Source organism: Jaculus jaculus, chromosome 23, assembly GCF_020740685.1.
Source record: "Jaculus jaculus isolate mJacJac1 chromosome 23, mJacJac1.mat.Y.cur, whole genome shotgun sequence".
In the NCBI taxonomy this organism is placed as follows: Eukaryota; Metazoa; Chordata; class Mammalia; order Rodentia; family Dipodidae; genus Jaculus; species Jaculus jaculus.
This window is the reverse complement of record NC_059124.1, coordinates 8,898,049-8,915,804: the sequence shown is the minus strand read 5'-3', so window position 1 is coordinate 8,915,804 and position 17,756 is coordinate 8,898,049. Positions and strand designations below refer to the sequence as shown.

Genomic DNA, 17,756 nt, shown 5'->3' with positions numbered 1-17,756 from the left:
GTGGCCTCGAACTCACGGCGATCCTCCTACCTCTGCCTCCCGAGTATAGGGGATTCAAGGCGTGCGTCACCACACCTGGCTCCATTTTTCTTTTAAAACAAATTTAATCTGTGTGGGTGCCTCTCTGCATACAAGGATCTCTTGCTGCTGTAAACAAATGCCTGTGCATGGTCGGGGAATTGAACCCGGGCAGTAGGCTTTGCAAGCAAGCACCTTTAACCACTGAACCATCTCCCCAGCTCCCAGCCACTTTTCTTCCTGTCCTAGGTGGTAAAGAGAGTGAGGTATGGGGAAAGAGGGGAGGCAGGTACAATGATTTTTTTCCCCCCAGAGTTTGCAGGGCAGACGATGTTGCGTGAGAAGCGATGAGGTGGGCTTTATTTCTAGGTGTTGTGTGTCTTTGCTGCGTCGCCTAACGCTGGGAATCACACTAGGAGGATCACTTCCTGCCTTGGCCCAACCCACTCAGTTCACCCAGGGTCTCTTCCCAGGAGTTACTTTGACAGTCGATGCTGAGATTTAGGCTTGAATGCAGGTGTGTACATGAGGAGTGTGTACATGTGTCTGTGTGTGTGTGTACATGAGCATGTACGCGTGAGTGCGTGTGTGTGTGTGTGTAAAGTTAGGGGAGAATCAAGGAACTGGAAGTGAAGGAGTCTTGTGAAGTTGAGGGTGTGGGGATAATGCTCCATGGTACAGCACTTGCCTAACGGGCACAAGGCCTGGGGTCCATCTGTAGAGGAGAGGGATGAGGAGAACAGGGAGGAAGAAAGAAGAAAGATCTTTTACTTTTTCCCTTTGGTTTTTTGAGGTAGGGTCTCATTCTAGCCCAGGTTGTCCTGGAATTCACTCTGTATTCTCAGGGTGGCCTTGAACTTGTGGCGATCCGCCTCCCCCTGCCTCCCGAGTGCTGGGAATAAAGGCGTGCACCACCACGCCAGGCTCACATCTATCTTTGAGAAGAGTATTAGAATCAAACCTTCTCTTCCTCTCCATTACTTTACTAAGGAAAGGCCTGGACCTATGGCCAGGACCCTCCTCTAAACACAGGCCAGGTTCAGCAGGCTGTTTTCATGAGGTCAAGGGCTGGGTGGGTCATACCTGGGGCAGACAGGAAGTGTTCATGCACTCTTGCCCCTCACCTTGCCCCTGGGTGGGCTCAGTTGGAGCTGTTTCTCAAAATTCCCTGGAGTTCAGCCCTAGAAGCTGGATCCAGAGGCTGTGTTGACACAATCTGGATCCTTCCCTGCCCTAGATTTGCCTGGGCCCTTCTAGGTCCTGCAGGTCCAGGTCCAGGCTGCCACGGGGAACCAGTGTTCCTGGTCTGGTGGGTGTAGGGGCACTTGGGGGACCCCAGGGTCCAAGCTGGGCCGTGGGGGTGTTTAGAGAGCAAGGCAGCTCATTAGGGCGGCTTCCAGGTCTCCTTCCAAGCTCTTATCAGCTGGGAAGTACTTCTGATAGCGTTTCCTGCCATTGTTTCCTGTTGGTCATTAAGAGGAGGCCAGTGCCCTGTTGTGGCTACTGCGGAGGGGCAGAGCGGAGGGGCAGAGCGGGCAGCTGGTGAACGTCCCAACCTGGGCTTTCGCTCCCTGGCTCTGAGGACTCATAGCGCCTGGGCCAATACTTCACAGCGAGGCGGCCCAGAGCCGCAGCCGATCCACACCGCAGCTGCTGGGGAGCATGGCCTAAGGGCGGCTCTGCCACTGATCGGTGGTGGCCGACTTTCCCAAGGGACCTTGGAGATCCAGAGCCATTTCCAGGGGGAAGGTATGTTCTTGGAAGGAGAGCTGTCTGAGCCTTGCCCTGGAGGCGTTCGCTGGAGTTCCTACGCCTGGAACAGGAGGGTTTTGTTTGGAGAGCAGGCATATGCCCTTTCATACCCTTTCTCCTCTGGCTGCTGAGGCCTTTCTTCCTGCGGAAGGCTTTGCCACTTGCAAGCACAGCGGGCAGATGAGACCGGAAGGAGTTCTGCCTTCATCTCTTGGGGCACAGATGCCCCTGTGTGCTGGGAGGAAGGGGAGAGGGACCTGCTTCCAGACCAAGCTCTGGCCATACCCAGTAACGAAGCGTTCTGTCTGAAGATTCACAGTATATTGGGCTTGCCCCTCTTTGTCTGGAAGGGGCAGCGAGTCGGAAGTCACCCCCGTGAGCCTCAGGTTGTACCTTTTGTTTAAAAAAAAATGTGTTTATTTTTATTTCTTTATTTGAGAGCAACAGATAGAGAGAAAAAGAGGCAGAGAGAGAGAGAGAGAATGGGCGCGCCAGGGCTTCTAGCCTCTGCAAACGAACTCCAGACGCGTGCGCCCCCTTGTGCATCTGGCTAACGTGGGTCCTGGGGAACCGAGCCTCGAACCGGGGTCCTAAGGTTTCACAGGCAAGCGCTTAACCTCTAAGCCATCTCTCCAACCCTCGGGTTGTACCTTTTGCACTTCCCGTGACCTGTTCCAGGAACTCCTAGGGTCTCGAAGTGTGTTGTGCCAGCCACGACTGGCTGTCTCTCAGCGGTGGCACCTTGTAGGCAAAGTTGCCCTGGACCAGGGCTGTTGGGTCCCTGGCCCTTTGTCAGGTCAGTTCAGCAAACGTCTGTGAGCGTGCTCTGATGCGGGGGAGGGAGGTGGGAGAGACAGACCCTATTCTAGAGAGTCAGGGTTCGGGGCGGGTGTCCAGAAAGCAGCGAGTGGTGGCGTCTGCGTCTCCTCCAGGCCCCGGGGGACCTACGCTAGCCCTAGCCACAAAGTACCGCCAGTTCCTTCTCCCTCATGGTGGCTGCAAAGTGTGCAGGGCTTGGGGGTGTCGCATGCTGCTCCAGCTGTTACAGAGGTGTGCAGTGGTGACACACCAAATATCCTTGGGGCAGCCCTTACCTCCCCTGCTTTGGCCCTGGGACTGTTCCCCCGGGGAAGGTGACCAGGGGTGTGTGATGCTCTGGGATTGCTACTCTTAGGCCTGGCACTGGCCAACATCATTTTGGGCATTAGCGGCCCATGTTCAAAGAAAGAATGGGAGGCAGGGACGATCCGTCATTGTCTTGCTTTATCAAAATGTTCCTTCTCAACTTTAAAAAAAAAAAATTATTTATTTATTAGAGAGAGAGAGAATGGGCATGCCAGGGCCTCTAGCCACTGAAAACAAACTCCAGATGCGTGTTCCATCTTGTGCATCCAGCTTTACGTGGGTATTGGGGAATCAAACCCGGGTCCTTGGGCTTCACAGACAAGCACCTTAACCTCTAAGCCATCTCTCCAGCGCCCCCGCTCTTTTTTTTTTCTTCTGGTTTTTAGAGGTAGGGTTTCACTCTAGCCCAGGCTGACCTGGAATTTACTATGGAGTCTCAAGGTGGCCTTGAACTCATGGCAATCTTCCTACCTCTGCCTCCCGAGTGCTAGGATTAAAGATGTGCTCCAGCACGCCCGGCAAAAGCCCCCCCCCCCATTTTTTTGAGGTAGGATCTCACTCTAGCCCAAGTTGACTTAGAATTCTCAGGTTGACTTCAAACTCATAGCCATGCTCCTATCTCTGCCTCCTGAGTGCTGGGATTAAAGGCGTGCACCACCACGCTCAGCTCTCCTCAACTTTATGCCCTGACAGTGGATGTCCCAGAAGCCATAGGTGTGGGCGGTGAGACCAGCTCGTGTCTTTTGCTTCTCTGCAGATGAATCCCTCCAGGCTTGTGAGTCTGCTGCTTGCTGTAGCCTTCACCTGGCCAGGTAGGTATCGAAACACTTCCTTGCCTAACTCCTGTCCCCGGGCCATTTGGGTCACCCCCTTTCTGGTAATCGGAAAGTGTGTCTGGAGCTCAGGTGTGTGCCTCGCCCTGTGTTAGGCTCAAGACTTGCAGAGCGGTTGGTTGTTTCCGGTGCAGGCTCTCCAGAGCGCCCTGCCTCGGCAGCCCCCAGACTGAAGGTCCAAAGAAGCAGGGTGGTGCGGAAGTGCCCTGTGTGCTTGGTGCCCAGGATGGGCAGGAAGCAGTTCACGGCTCAGAGAGCTTGCTCCTTTTCATCTCGTCCCCTAGCTGAGTTGCCCTCAGTCCAGATGAATAGCCTGTGGGCCAGAGGCAAGACATGAGAGCACCAAAGTCACACAGAGCCGCAAGCAGAGGGGTAGTTCTGGGTTTCAAGCCCTCGGTCCACTCCAGAGCTCACTTCTGCCCTTCCTTCCTCACCGAGGCTCCAAGCTGGGAATGGCAGTAGAGCCCATGGACCTTGGACCATCTTCATTTAGAACCCTCAGGATGGCAATATCTACATCATGCATGTAATAGCTACACAGTATCTTCACAGTATCTAATACACAGTATCTCAACAGTACACAGTATCTGCACAATATCTACACAGTATCTTTACATCATGCATGTAATAGCTACACAGTATCTTCACAGTATCTAATACACAGTATCTAAACAGTACACAGTATCTGCACAATATCTACACAGTATCTTTACATCATGCATGTAATAGCTACACAGTATCTTCACAGTATGTAATACACAGTATCTAAACAGTACACAGTGTCTGCACAATATCTACACAGTATCTTTACATCATGCATGTAATAGCTACACAGTATCTTCACAGTATGTAATACACAGTATCTCAACAGTACACAGTATCTGCACAATATCTACACAGTATCTTTACATCATGCATGTAATAGCTACATAGTATCTTCACAGTATGTAATACACAGTATCTCAACAGTACACAGTGTCTGCACAATATCTACACGGTATCTTTACATCATGCCTATAATAGCTGTACAGTATCTTCACCGTATCTAATACACAGTCTCTCAACAGCACACAGTGTCTGCACAGTATCTACACGGTATCCATACAGTACCTATACAACATAGACACAGCTACACAATATCTACGCAGGTTAGTCCAGAGCAGCGGCCATGTGTCATGTTCTTGGCGACTTCCCGTCACGTGTGTCATGTACGCACACACCCGCACGCATGCGCACACACACAATCAGTGAGAGAATGAACAGTGTGGAGAGCAGTCAGCACTTCACAACACAGGACAGTACACAGTCCGATACGTGTCAAGTCGAATCTCTCGAGATACGCCAACAGATTTATACAGTCGACTTTCGATGTTAGAAACTTTGAGCAAAATGCTAAGGACCCAACAACATGAGGCCCTGTTTCATACATGTAGATTTTGAATATAATGCAGTCGCTGGAGTTACATTTGAGGAGCACGTATGCTTCACACTGCTTGAGAAACACCCAGGAGTTACTGCCTATGGAAAATGGATGTTCATTTATATAAAAAAGAAATCTAGCTGGGAGTAGCAGTGTGCGCCTTTAATCGCAGCACTCAGGAGGCAGAGGTAGGAGGATCGCCACGAGTTCCAGGTCACCCTGAGACTACATAGTGAATTCCAGGTCAGCCTGGGCTAGAACGAAACCTTACCTCGAAACAATAGCAGCAGCAAAGAATCCACAGCTGGGGCTGAGGGGGTGCACTGGCTGCACAGGCAAGAAGCTCTGAGAAGGCCTGGCTCACCCTAAGTTCTATTCCTCAGTGCCCATGCAAACAGCTGGACACAGCCACCTGTGCCTGTGACCTGTGACCCCAAGACTGTGGGGAGCAGAGGCCTGAGGTGTGTTGGGGCCTTGCTGGTCAGCCAGTCTGACAGAAAAATGGCAACTCCAGGTTCACTGAGAGACTGTCTTTTTTTTTTTTTTTGGTTTTTCGAGGTAGGGTCTCACTGTCACCCAGGCTGACCTGGAATTCACTATGGAGTCTCAGGGTGGCGTCGAACTCACAATCCTCCCACCTCTGCCTCCCGAGTGCTGGGATTAAAGGCGTGCGCCACCACGCCTGGCGAGACTGTCTTTTTTAAAAAGTATTTTTGTTTGTTTATGAGACAGAGAGAGACAGAGACAGAGAAGGGCATGCCAGGGCCTCTAGCCACTGCAAGTGAACTCTAGTTGCATGTACCACCTTGTGCATCTGACTTACTCGGGTACTGGGGAATTGAACCTGGGTCCTTAGGCTAAGCCATCACTGCAGCCCGAGAGACTAACCAAGATCTTAAGTTAGTGTATCTAAAGGAGGACACCCGATGTCCTCTGGCCTTTATACAGGCCATGTATCAGGTGTGCACAGCTGCACGCACATGTGCATGCATCACACACACACACACACACACACACACACACACACACACACACACAAAATAATAATAATAATAATCCACAACTGTGATATCTGCCTTGAAGTAAAACAACAGCAAAAACAAAACAAAAAAAAAAAACCCAAAAAACCCCAAAGCCTGGACTGTCAGCTGTGGTTGTTGCTGAGTCGCAGACTGTTCTAATTTTGCGCCCGCTTCTGTTCCTTCATAAGGGATTGTAGTAAGTGCAGTGAAATGAATTTATTTCCTGCCACTTTGTTTCTTTGCAATTGCCACAAGTCTGGGGGCCATGGTACTCAGAGGCAGCGTGGACCTTGCTGAAGATGGAGAGTATTTCCCCAGGGCTGACTTGCTGCCAGATGAGGCCTCTGTTGTACGAGGCCAGGGGGGCCTTGGGCTGGTGGTCTCACTGTGTTCACCTGTGGCCTGTTCCATCAGGGACCCCCTGCGCGGAAAAGACTCCGGGCAGGCCCTCCACGGGCCGGTGTAGCCTGTTCGGGGAAGCCTTCATCAACACCTTTGATGGCACCATGTACAGCTTTGCAGGAGACTGTAGTTACCTCCTAGCTGGGGACTGTCAGAAACGCTCCTTCTCCATTCTCGGTGAGTGCTGGGCACTTGGGGCAGGATTTCGGAGACCACAGCCATACTTGGCTCTGTTGTACGAGGGGCGGGTTCGAGTTCTCATGACACGCCTGAAACCCAGAGGTTGCTGCTGAGAATGTGGAGGCCAGTGGTTTTCCCGAGACACCCGCTTCCTTGGAGGGTCTGGCGTGGTGGCATCGGTGCTACTTTGGTGGCCGTTGGCCTGAAACCAAGATCAAAAGCATTTTACTCTTCGTTTGTTTCACGTTCTCTGAAAATCTTGATGAAGTACCAGAAAGACCGGATGTTATTTTTCGTCGATGGCATTAGCGGCGAGAAGACGGGTGTCAGGATGGGAAGGTCCTGCGGGAGGGCTAGAGTGGTGTTCAGAGCCGGGCCTTGGAACCTCGGTGTCGGGTTATAGACCTGGGGTCACCTTGGCCTCGTGCGCCGATGTTCTTCAATGTCATCCTGTTTCCTCGATTCTAAATCGCAAAGAATTCCCATTCCTGACCGGGTGTTTGCTTGGATCTTGTCCACATCCTGGGTAAAAGTGTTTGTGTCTGTACGTGAAGGCCCACCTGGGGCCAAGAGGAGGCCTTTCCCGGTCAGGGTCCCAGGCCAAGGCTGCATGTCTGCCCCCAGTCAGCAAAGAGACCAGAGAGAGTCCTGCTTTTTTTTTTTTTTTCTAAGCCATGGCTGCAGGATCTGGCTCCCAAACCAGCCCAGGGAGCGCTATATTCAGAAATCTGTTGAGGGGCTAGAGAGATGGCTTAGCGGTTAAGGCGCTTGCCTGCGAAGCCTAAGGACCCCGGTTCGAGGCTCGATTCCCCAGGATCCACGTTAGCCAGATGCACAAGGGGGCGCACGAGTCTGGAGTTCATCTGCAGTGGCTGGAGGCCCTGGAGCGCCCATTCTTTCTCTGTCTGTCTCTCTCAAATAAATAAATAAATAATTCAAAAAAAACCCCAAAAAAATCAGAAGTGTGTTCAGTCACTCCCTGGCTCTGCACTTCAGTTTCCCAGTGAGCAGAATGAGGGTCAGCGCAGATAGATGCCTGCTCTTCTGAGCTTGGATGCAGGATCACCGGCCCCACAGACACTGGCCCAGCAGGAGAAGCATCAGCCAGGAAGGCAGATCAAGTGAGCGACATGCGGGTCCAGCAGCTGGCTGTCCACTCGGCCTTGTGCACCGAGCCTGAGGTCGAAAGACCCCGAAGCCAGACTGGCGCCATGACAGGCTTCATTAAGGCGCTGCCCCGGCTGGGCCTGAGTTTCAGATTCCCGCTTAGGCAGAGGACCTGAGTCACCCCCAAAACATGTCCAGGCCTGCCCAAGACTTGTCCCTTCTGCCTCTCTGCCCCAGCCAATCAAAAGAATACAAGTACAGTTACTGTTTAAACCGACCAATCATGTGCCGCCCCCTACTTCTTTGTCCAAATCCCTATAAAAACCCAGCACGGAGCCACTGCATTGGTGAGGTCAAGAGTCTGAGCTTAAGCCTGAAATAAAGCTCCTTGCCTTTGCATGTGGGTCTGGTTCTCCTTGGTGGTCACTGGGGGCGCCAAGAACTGGGCATAACAAGGTCAGGTGGAGCCTGGAGAGAGCCTGTCTGTCCCCTGGGGTGGGCACTCGGCTGGAGAGTCAGTGGCCACTTCCAAACGCTTTCCCCCCTAAAGACTACACGGTCTCTGCAGCAAGGAAGGGAAAAGAGACCCCCTGTCTTCGTGGTTGGTTGAATCCTGTTGGGAAGCTCTGAGTTGCAGAAGGACATCTGGACTTGGGACACCTGCGTGGGGCTCTGCTCTAAGGGTCCGGTGCAAACCCGTTGTTCTCACAGTGGCCCCACAGAGGACATTTGGAGGGTCAGGACTAGGGGGCAGTACCACATGGCTCTAGCAGATATGCTAATTAGGATGCTGCTAATTACCCTACTGTGTTCAGGGTGGGCCCACAACAAAGCACCCTGCTTCAAATGCCAACCGTGCTAAACTGGTGAAACCCTATTGTGAATTTGGTCCTCTTTTATTTATTTATTTATTTTTAGTGTTTCAAGGTAGGGTTTCACTCTAGTCCAGGCTGACCTGGAATCTCAAGGTGGCCTCGAACTCAGGGCGACCCTCCTACATCCACCTCCCGAGTGCTGGGATTAAAGGCGTTTGCCGCCGCCATGCCCGGCTTGGGCCTCATTTCTGCAATTCGCAAAGTGGAGTCAATCTACCTGGGCCTGGTGGTCCATGCCTGTAAACGCAGTACTTAAGAGTTTGAGGATTCTGAGTTCAAGGCCAGCCTGGCCCACATAATGAGTCTGTCAAAAGAGAAGGAGAAAATAGAGTTAGTGTAGTCAGTGGCGTTCAAACTGAGTCACTAGCCGTGGGCCATCACTAGCCCTGTGAAGGTTAAGTAGAACGGGAAAAACACCCAGACATTTAAAGATAACGGCACATGGTAAGGGTAGAAAGGGGACTGTTGTGTGTGTGTGTGTGTGTGTGTGTGTGTGTGTGTGTGTGTGTATGTGTATCTTTGTATTGGTTCATGAAGAAAATTGTTTTCTTTTAATATTTATTTATTTTTATTTATTAGAGAGAGAGAGAGAGAGAGAGTGAGAATGGGTATGCTAGGGCCTCTAGCCACTGCAAACGAACTCCAGATGTGTTCACCACCATGTGCATCTGGCTTATGTGGGACCCGGAGAATTGAACCTGGGTCCTTAGGCTTTTCAGCATGCGCCTTAACCACTAAGCCATCTCTCCAGCCCAAGAAAATTGTTTTTACTGCAATTTCTGGGTAAGAAAGCTTAAGGACCACTTGTTTGGATGAACTCCCCAGATCCTTCTCGCTGCTATCGCGTCTTCCCAGTTGTTGGTTGATCTAGCTCGCGCTTCCAAAACTCCCCGGGCCCTCCTGCTGCGGGTGTGGTCCGGCTGCTCCTGAAACTTCCTTACCTTGCAGGGTCAGGAGCTACTGGGGTTCCACACAATTCCGTCCTCGCTGAAGGTCACAGTGACACTCTCCCCACTGTTCCAAGGCTTCCAGGTTTTGTCTCTGGATGGGAATTTGATGCTGCTGGTATAACCCAAACCATCCACTTCAGAATCCCAAATTCCAGCAGTGGGCAAACAGCCCAGGCAGCCACTTCTAACTGCCCTCCCCCCACCCGCCTCCATCCACCAGCTCATTCTGAGGATGCTCTCCTGGGCGCCCCCGGGACTCTCGTTTTGAAGGGGGTGAGTAGGGTGTCGCTCTAGCCGAGGCTGACCTGGAATTCACAAGGCCTGGCCTCGACATCTTGGCCATCCTCCTACCTCCTGAGTGCTAGGATTAAAGGCATGCACCCCCATGCCCAGCCTCCCTTGGACTTTCTAATACTGGTCTCTTCTGGGCCTCTGAGAACAAATATTCCATGATGAAGGGCTCTCTGCTCTCCGTTATGTCCCCTCCCTCTCTCCATGAGTCTCTCTTTTAATTTGATGTCATCATCTTTTTCTCCTATTATGAGGGTCTTGTGTGGGTATCGCTAGGCACTGCGAGGTCCTGGATATTGAGGCCAATTTCTGTCCGGACAGTTGTATGTAGGGAGTGGTACCCTTCCTTTGGCTCTTACATTCTTTCCACCACCTCTTCCGCAATGAGCCCTGAGAATTGGAGGGTGTGAGATGTTTCAGTGCTGGACGCTCCTCCGTCCCTTCTTCTCAGCACTATGTTGCATTTTGGGTCATTACAGTGGTCATTGCCAACTGAAAAGAGAAGCTTCTCTAACCAGAAGTGAGAGTAGCATTAATATATGAGTATGAACATTAAGTCTAGTGATTTTAGGGCAATTTACTCTTATTGAGATAGTTTTTTTAAATTTATTTTTATTTATTTACTAGAGACAGAGAGAGGGAGGGAGGGAGAGAAAGAGAGAGAGAGAATGAATGGGCAACCTGGCTCCTTAGGCTTCTCAGGCAAGCGCCTTAACCACTAAGCCATCACTTATAGTTTTGCCTATAGCCCAAGTTGACTGTGAACTTGTGGTTCTCCTGCCTCAGCCTAGGTACTGAGATTACAAACATGTGCCAACATGCCTGGGCCCATACACTTTTATTCTGTTTTTCGCTTTAAAACATTTTTTTTTCTTTTCAGTTCTTCTCTCCTCTTCCAGGCTGTGCGGGCCCTTGCTTTTCATATGCGCAGGGTGGGGGCTCCCGGGCTCTTCAACGTTGCTGGGGGTCCCTCTTGTTTCATGCTCTTTGCCACTGCATTTGGGGCTGCTCTATCTTTATATGCCCAACACACGCACGCACACACACACACACACACACACACACACACACACACACACATACTAGTTTATTTTTATTATTTATTTGAGAGTGATAGAGAGAGACAGAAAGAGGCAGACAGAGAGAGAGAAAGAGAGAGAGAGAGAGGGAGACAGAACGGGCACGCCAGGGTCTCCAGCCGCTGCAAACGAACTCCAGATGCATGTGCCCCCTTGTGCATCTGGCTAACGTGGGTTCTGGGGAATGGAGCCTCGAACCGGGGTCCTTAGGCTTCACAGGCAAGCGCTTAACCGCTAAACCATCTCACTAGCCCACTAGTTTATTTTTTTAAATATTTCTATTTATTTGTAAGCAGAGAGAGGGAGAAAGGGAAAGAGAAAGAGAATGGGTACATCAGGGCCTCCAGCTGCTGCAAACGACCTCTAGACACATGTGACACTTTGTGCATCTGTCTGGGTAATAAAACCCTGGTTGTTAGGTTCTGCAGGCAAGTACTTTAACTGCCGAAGCATCTCTGCGGCCCCACTAGTTTATTTTTTGACAATTTTCTACATCAAATATAATATATTTTAATCACATTCACCTCTGCATTTCTTCTTCTTCTTCTTCTTTTTTTTTTTTTTTTTTTTGACTTAGGGTCTCCCTCTAGTCCAGGCATTTCCTCTCTTTTCTTGAAAAAAATATTTATATGAGAGTGAGAGAGGGAGAAGGAAGGAATGGGCACACCAGGGCCTCTTGAACAAACAGGCTCTGGATACCCGTGCCACCTTGTGATTCTGGCTTTATGAGGGTTCTAGGGAATCGAACCTGGGCATCAGGCTTTGCAAACAAGCGCCTTTAACCACTGAGCCGTCTTCTCAGCCCCTGCATTACCTTTTCATGTCCTCCTCTTCTCCTCAAGTAGTCCACCTTTGTGTGTGTGTGTGTGTGTGTGTGCGCGTGTGTGTCCCGCTGAGTTTCTCTAGGGTTGCTTACCTCAGCATAGGTGAGGAGTATTAGTGACTACACCAACAAAGAATGTGTCTGCCCGGCTGGAGAGGTGGCTTAGCGGTTAAGCGCTTGCCTGTGAAGCCTAAGGACCCCGGTTCGAGGCTCGGTTCCCCAGGTCCCACGTTAGCCAGATGCACAAGGGGGCGCACGCGTCTGGAGTTCATTTGCGCCCATTCTCGCTCTCTGCCTCTTTCTCTCTCTGTCTGTTGCTCTCAACTAAATAAATAAAAAAGAAAGTGTCTGCCTCCTCCAGTACCTGTGAGAACCTGCGTAGGTTAACACCTTCCCAGCCTTCCAGTGCCAGTGACCTTTGGGCTTCCAGCTCAGCCTTGTCCCCCGTGGCACGCAATCATTTGTGGGGTGATTTCACATCCAGATTCAGAGCTGTATGGCTGTGGCCTCCCTGCCCACCCCCATCCACACTCTCGGGGCTGACTTGTTCCCAGCCACCTTCTCTCCAGCCACCTTGTCTGAGTCCCAGAGGGAGGGAGGGAGGGAGGGAGAGCCTGCAAGAAGGAGAGACCCACAGGCTCTTCTGTTTCCAGGAGGGAGGCTCCTTTGTTTCAGAGGGACCCTACCGAGGGGTTCCCCAGCAAAGCAAGGGCAGAATGGCCTTCTTCACCCGTGCTGTGAGGCTGGGGATCTGAGGGAGGATCATACTGGTGAAGGGACGGGTTCAAGGCCATAAGGGTCATGGATGCCCAGGGAGGACTCTGTCCTCTCAGCTGGTATGCAGCTCCAGGAGAGGCCTAAGAAGGGGTCAGCTTGGGGGCCAGTTGCAAATGCCTCTGGCCCTGGCAGACTTCCGTGAGCGATCACACACTGGAGCTTGCTTCCCGGCTCTTAAATCATTTTAGTACGGGGAGTTCTAGAATATTTATGTATCTACCTCGGAAACGCTACCATTAATGCTTTATCTATGGACTTTGTCGAAAGTTCCTATTGTCATAAAAGTTTATTCAATTTACAACTCCATTCGAGCCTGGCGTGGTGGTGCACGCCTTTAATCCCAGCACTGGGGAGGCAGAGGTAGGAGGATCGCTATGAGTTTGAGGCCACCCTGAGATGACATAGTGAGTTCCAGGTCAGCCTGAGTTGGTGAGACCCTACTTCGAAAAAAACAAAAAAAAAAAACAAAACTCCATTTGAAACAAGCAGCTCAGGGATTCTGACTTGGGCTTTCTGAGGAGGAAACATTGTGCAGCTGGTGCCAAGACTCCTGTCCTGGGCCACTGCCGTGTGTCACGTCTTCAAGCTTCCAGAAGGAGAGCATCATGCACTCACACTTTTCTTTCCTAAAATGTAAGAACCCACTGAGGTCTGTGTGTCCAGAATGTGCTCAGTAAGTGTTTTTAGGTAAATAACAGGGTGACTGAGCAAATGAAATTTTAAGGGGAGTTTTTTTTTTTTGCCCAGGTGTTAAGTCTTTTGAAGGAGTTTTCTACAGAGGTAAGACTATCGAAGTGATATTATTCTTATTAATAAATGTATTAACTTTTTTTGGTACTGTCTTTCCTTTTAGGGAACTTCCAAAACGGCAAGAGAGTGAGCCTCTCTGTGTATCTTGGGGAGTTTTTTGACATCCATTTGTTTGCCAATGGTTCTGCGATGCAGGGGGACCAAAGGTAAGTCAGATACTCAAGGTGAACAGGTGGAGAGGACCCGGGGATCCACTCACACGCACCTCACACCATCAGTCCCTAAACTTAAAAAAACTTTTTTGTTTATTTTTTATATATTTATTTGAGAGCAACAGACAGAGGAAGAGGCGGGGGGGGGGGGCAGAAAGAATGGGTGTTTCAGGGCCTCCAGCCACTGCAAACAAACTCCAGATGCGTGTACCCCCTTGGGCATCTGGCTAATGTGGGTCCTGGGGAATCGAGCCTTGAACGGAACTGGGGTCTTTAGGCTTCACAAGGCAAGCACCTAACTGCTAAGCCATCTCTCCAGCCCTCTCAATTGTTTTTTTTAATTGAAAAAAAGAGAGGGAGATAATTGGCATGCCAAGGCCTCTAACCACTGTAGTCAAACTTTAGATGCGTGTACCACCTTGTGCGTCCAGCTTAGGTGGGTCCTGGGGAGTTGAACCTGGGTCTTTAGGCTTTGCAGGCAAGCGCCTTAACCACTCAGGCATCTCTCCAGTGCCCCACCGTCATAGTTCAAATGTACTAACTGGGGCCCAGAAACAGGAAGTGACTGTGCTCTAAGGATGTGAGTTTCAGGGCTGGCTGAGAGCCGGGTCTCGGGAGCAGCGGTCTAGAACCTCAGTCTCGTTGCCCCACGGTTTGGGCCTGGGGAGATGAGGTTGGGGGTGGAGGGAAGGACAGGTCCTGAGAAGTGCAGGAGAGATCTAATTCCGACGTCCTGTGCTCCCCCTCCCCAGCATCTCTGTGCCCTATGCCTCCCAGGGGCTGTTCCTGGAGACCGAGGCTGGGTATTACAAGCTGTCCAGCGAGGCCTATGGCTTCGTGGCCAGAATCGACGGCAACGGTAACTTCCAAGTCGAGCTGCCAGGCAGACACTTCAACAAGACCTGCGGGCTGTGTGGCGACTTTGATGTCTTTGCTGAGGATGACTTTAGGACTCAAGAAGGTGAGGTTTTTTTGTTTGTTTGTTTGTTTTTCTAGAACACCATTTTCATTAAGTGTGTCATGGTCTTTTACTTTTTTGCTCATGAGCCTTCACTCCTCTGGCATTCAAGCCTCATTGTGACATTGGGGCAGGGTTTGGGGGGCTCTGGGGGCTCCCCTCAGGCCTGTCAACCTCAACCTTTGCCCATTTTAACAAAGGGCTAAGAAGGGTAAGTTATGAATTATTTTACTTAGGGAAAATTATGAGGTTCACTGTAAGGGTAATTAAGATTCAGGGAAGAAAGTAGCTGAAATCCTCAAGCCCGAGGAGGATTCTCCTCTTAGGAAGAGGGGAGCCGGATAGAATTTCATCACAGAGAATCATCTGGGGACAAAAGAGCTCGGGAGGAGGCACATCAACCCACATGTGAAAGGCAATGCTCAAGAGACAAGAGGCCCCCCCTTCACAAAGAAGACCAGTGAGGATTAAGAAATAATGGTGGTGCACGCCTTTAAACCCAGCACTCTCGGAGGCAGAGGTAGGAGGATTGCCGTGAGTTTGAGGCCACCCTGAGACTACATGGTGAATCCCAAGTCAGCCTGTGCTAGAGCGAGACTCTACCTCAAAAAACCAAAAAAGAGGGCTGGAGTGATGGCTTAACGGTTAAGGCATTTGCAGAGCCAAAGGATCCCGGTTCGATTCTCTAGGACCCACATAAGCCAGATGCACAAGGGGGCACATACGTCTGGAGTTCATTTGCAGTGGCTGGAGGCCTTAGTATGCCCATTCTCCCTCTCGTCTTTCTCTGTCTTGCATAAATAAATAAAATATATTTAAAAAAGAAGAAAAGAAATAGTGAAGGACTCAGAGATCAAGGAAAAATCACACACACACACACACACACACATATATGTATATGTATGTATATATATAAAATCAAAGTGAGAAAGTACCCCAGAGCATGACACAGACAGAATGCAAGGAGAAAACTAGCCTGAGAAAGAACTGCTCCCCCTTATTCCTAGCCAGGCTGGGAAGGGGAGAGACAAGACTCACACAGGCAAGGTGACAGGAAGTAAAAAACGAGCGGGCGCACGGGTTAACCTCCTTTTTGAGATCAGACACCCAGGCAGGGTGAGCCTTGTTATCACGCTCAGGTGTGGAAGGAGATCCAGGGATGGGTCCTGGAGCTTCAGTTTGGTCATGGCAGGCAGAGCGCCGCCTTCTTTTTCCTCTGTGGGCTCCTGTCCCTGACTCACTGCCTGTAGAAAAGCTCCCTTAGTCCTGTTTCTCCTTCCACATCACCTCAGTCTGCTTAGCCAACCCTATCCACCCTGCGTGTCTTGAAACTCCTCAAACCCGACAGCTCAACCTCAAATTCTCAGTGTGGGCGGGGATCGCGCGTGACAGGCTGTGCCTGCCGTCTCCCTCCCCTGAGTCAGCACGGAGGAACTCACTAGAAACGCCCAGTCAAGAGACGTAAAGCAAAGCAACACAATGCCAAGAAGAAATGGACAAACTCACCAGCATTATAGAAAAGTTTAACACGACTCTCTCAGTAGCAGGTAGATAAAGCAAAAAAAAAAAAAGTAAAATATAGATTTGTGTAATGAAATCAGCAAAGTTATTTCAGCAGGCATATGCAGAACCCTGAATGAAAGAATACGTTAGTTCTAACGACGCAGCGAGACCGCTTAGGCTTACCGCCACCCACCACCGTACAAATTCCCGCCTCATTCCCACCGCAGTAAGAACTGTTACAACCCACTCCGCTTGGCTGGAAAGGTGCCACGCTCTCTCTAGTACTCTGCAGCCTGAAGGCTGACAGTTACTATTATTATTAATTATTATTATTTCTTTGTCCTCTCCTATCTATAGCTTGGGATTCCCTGTTTCTCTCCCACACCCTTCCAAGGTTTTATCCATGGAGCCATAGAATGCTTGTCTGTTGTGGTAGTGCAGCTTCAGCATTCCTCTGATCTACCCTGTTGCTAGAAACAGAAGTTTCTTTCTTATCCTAGCACGTACATAACTTGAAACAAAAAAAAAAAAGGAACCTATGCTGTGGGAAAGGAGGTTGTAGCAGACAGCTTCAGGTCCCTGAAATGAACTTCCAGATCAGGCACAGTCATGGAGGAAGGGATATTTATTGAAGCTTACAGATCCATCCATCCGTCCGTCCGTCCGTCCGTCCGTCCATCCATCCATCCATCCATGCATCCATCCATCAGTCCGTCCATGCATCCATCTATGCATCCATCCATCCATCCGTCCATCCGTCCATCCGTCTATCTGTCCGTCCATCCATCCATCCATCCATCCATCCATCCATCCATCCATGCATCCATCCATCCATCCTTCCACCTGTCCACTTACCAAACACTTGCTAAGCGTCAATGTCCATGTCCTGTGGTCATGCTGAGCACTGTAAGGAAACGCCTGTAGTATGATCTAGCAGAACTTTGATTCAGGTTAATAGCAGGCCTGGAGCCAATAACTGAAACATCATCTTTCTGAACTCTGCTATGCAGGGACCTTGACCTCAGACCCCTATGACTTTGCCAACTCTTGGGCCCTGAGCAGTGGGCAGCAGCCTTGCAAACGAGCCTCACCTCCCAGTAACCCGTGCAAGGGTGCCTCAGAAGAAGTCCAACAGGTGAGTGTCCGGTCTGGACGTGGCCTTGTTGGTGCATGTTATAGTTACTTCCCTGTTGTTGAGAAACCTCAGGCAGCCTATGGGGGGTGGGCGGGGGAAGGTTTGTTGCAGGCTTACAGTTTCGAGGGGAGGATTCATCATGGTGGAGAAAGCATGGCGGAGCAGGCAGCTGGCTCACATCTTCATATATGAGCAGCGAGGTGGGGGTGGCAAGCTAGCTCTGAACACCCGGTGGGCTGGAGGAGTGCATCTCAAAGTCTGCTCTCAGCGACACACCTCCCCCAGCAAGGCTCCAGCTCCCCAGAGTGCCACAATTCTCCCGAACTGACGCCCACTGGGGAGCAAGTATTTAAAACACATGAGTCTATGGGGGGAGGGGGGGGACGTTTCCATTAAAGCCATCCCAGTGTGTGATTGTTAGAGCTTCTCCAAGTCCATGCAGCCCAAGGACTTGGGCTCATCTTCTCTCTTAATGGACATGCCTGTGAATCCCTCCGGTGGTTCAGTGTGGGCTGTGCAGGGGGCCTTTCTTCTTGAAAATCCA

The 17,756-nt window shown here is 50.6% G+C and overlaps 1 protein-coding gene across 1 annotated transcript in view; it reads left to right on the top strand.

Moving 5' to 3' along the window:
• Nucleotides 1–1,524: 1,524 nt before the first annotated feature.
• Vwf (von Willebrand factor) overlaps nt 1,525–17,756 on the top strand; it is a 167,817-nt gene continuing 151,585 nt past the window's right edge. Inside the window, exons 1-6 of the mRNA XM_045139643.1 lie at nt 1,525–1,767; nt 3,653–3,707; nt 6,585–6,749; nt 13,508–13,610; nt 14,369–14,577; nt 17,088–17,212. Of these exons, the coding sequence (XP_044995578.1) occupies nt 3,653–3,707; nt 6,585–6,749; nt 13,508–13,610; nt 14,369–14,577; nt 17,088–17,212 (657 nt within the window). The 5' untranslated portion in view covers nt 1,525–1,767. The remainder of the gene's footprint in view (nt 1,768–3,652; nt 3,708–6,584; nt 6,750–13,507; nt 13,611–14,368; nt 14,578–17,087; nt 17,213–17,756) is intronic.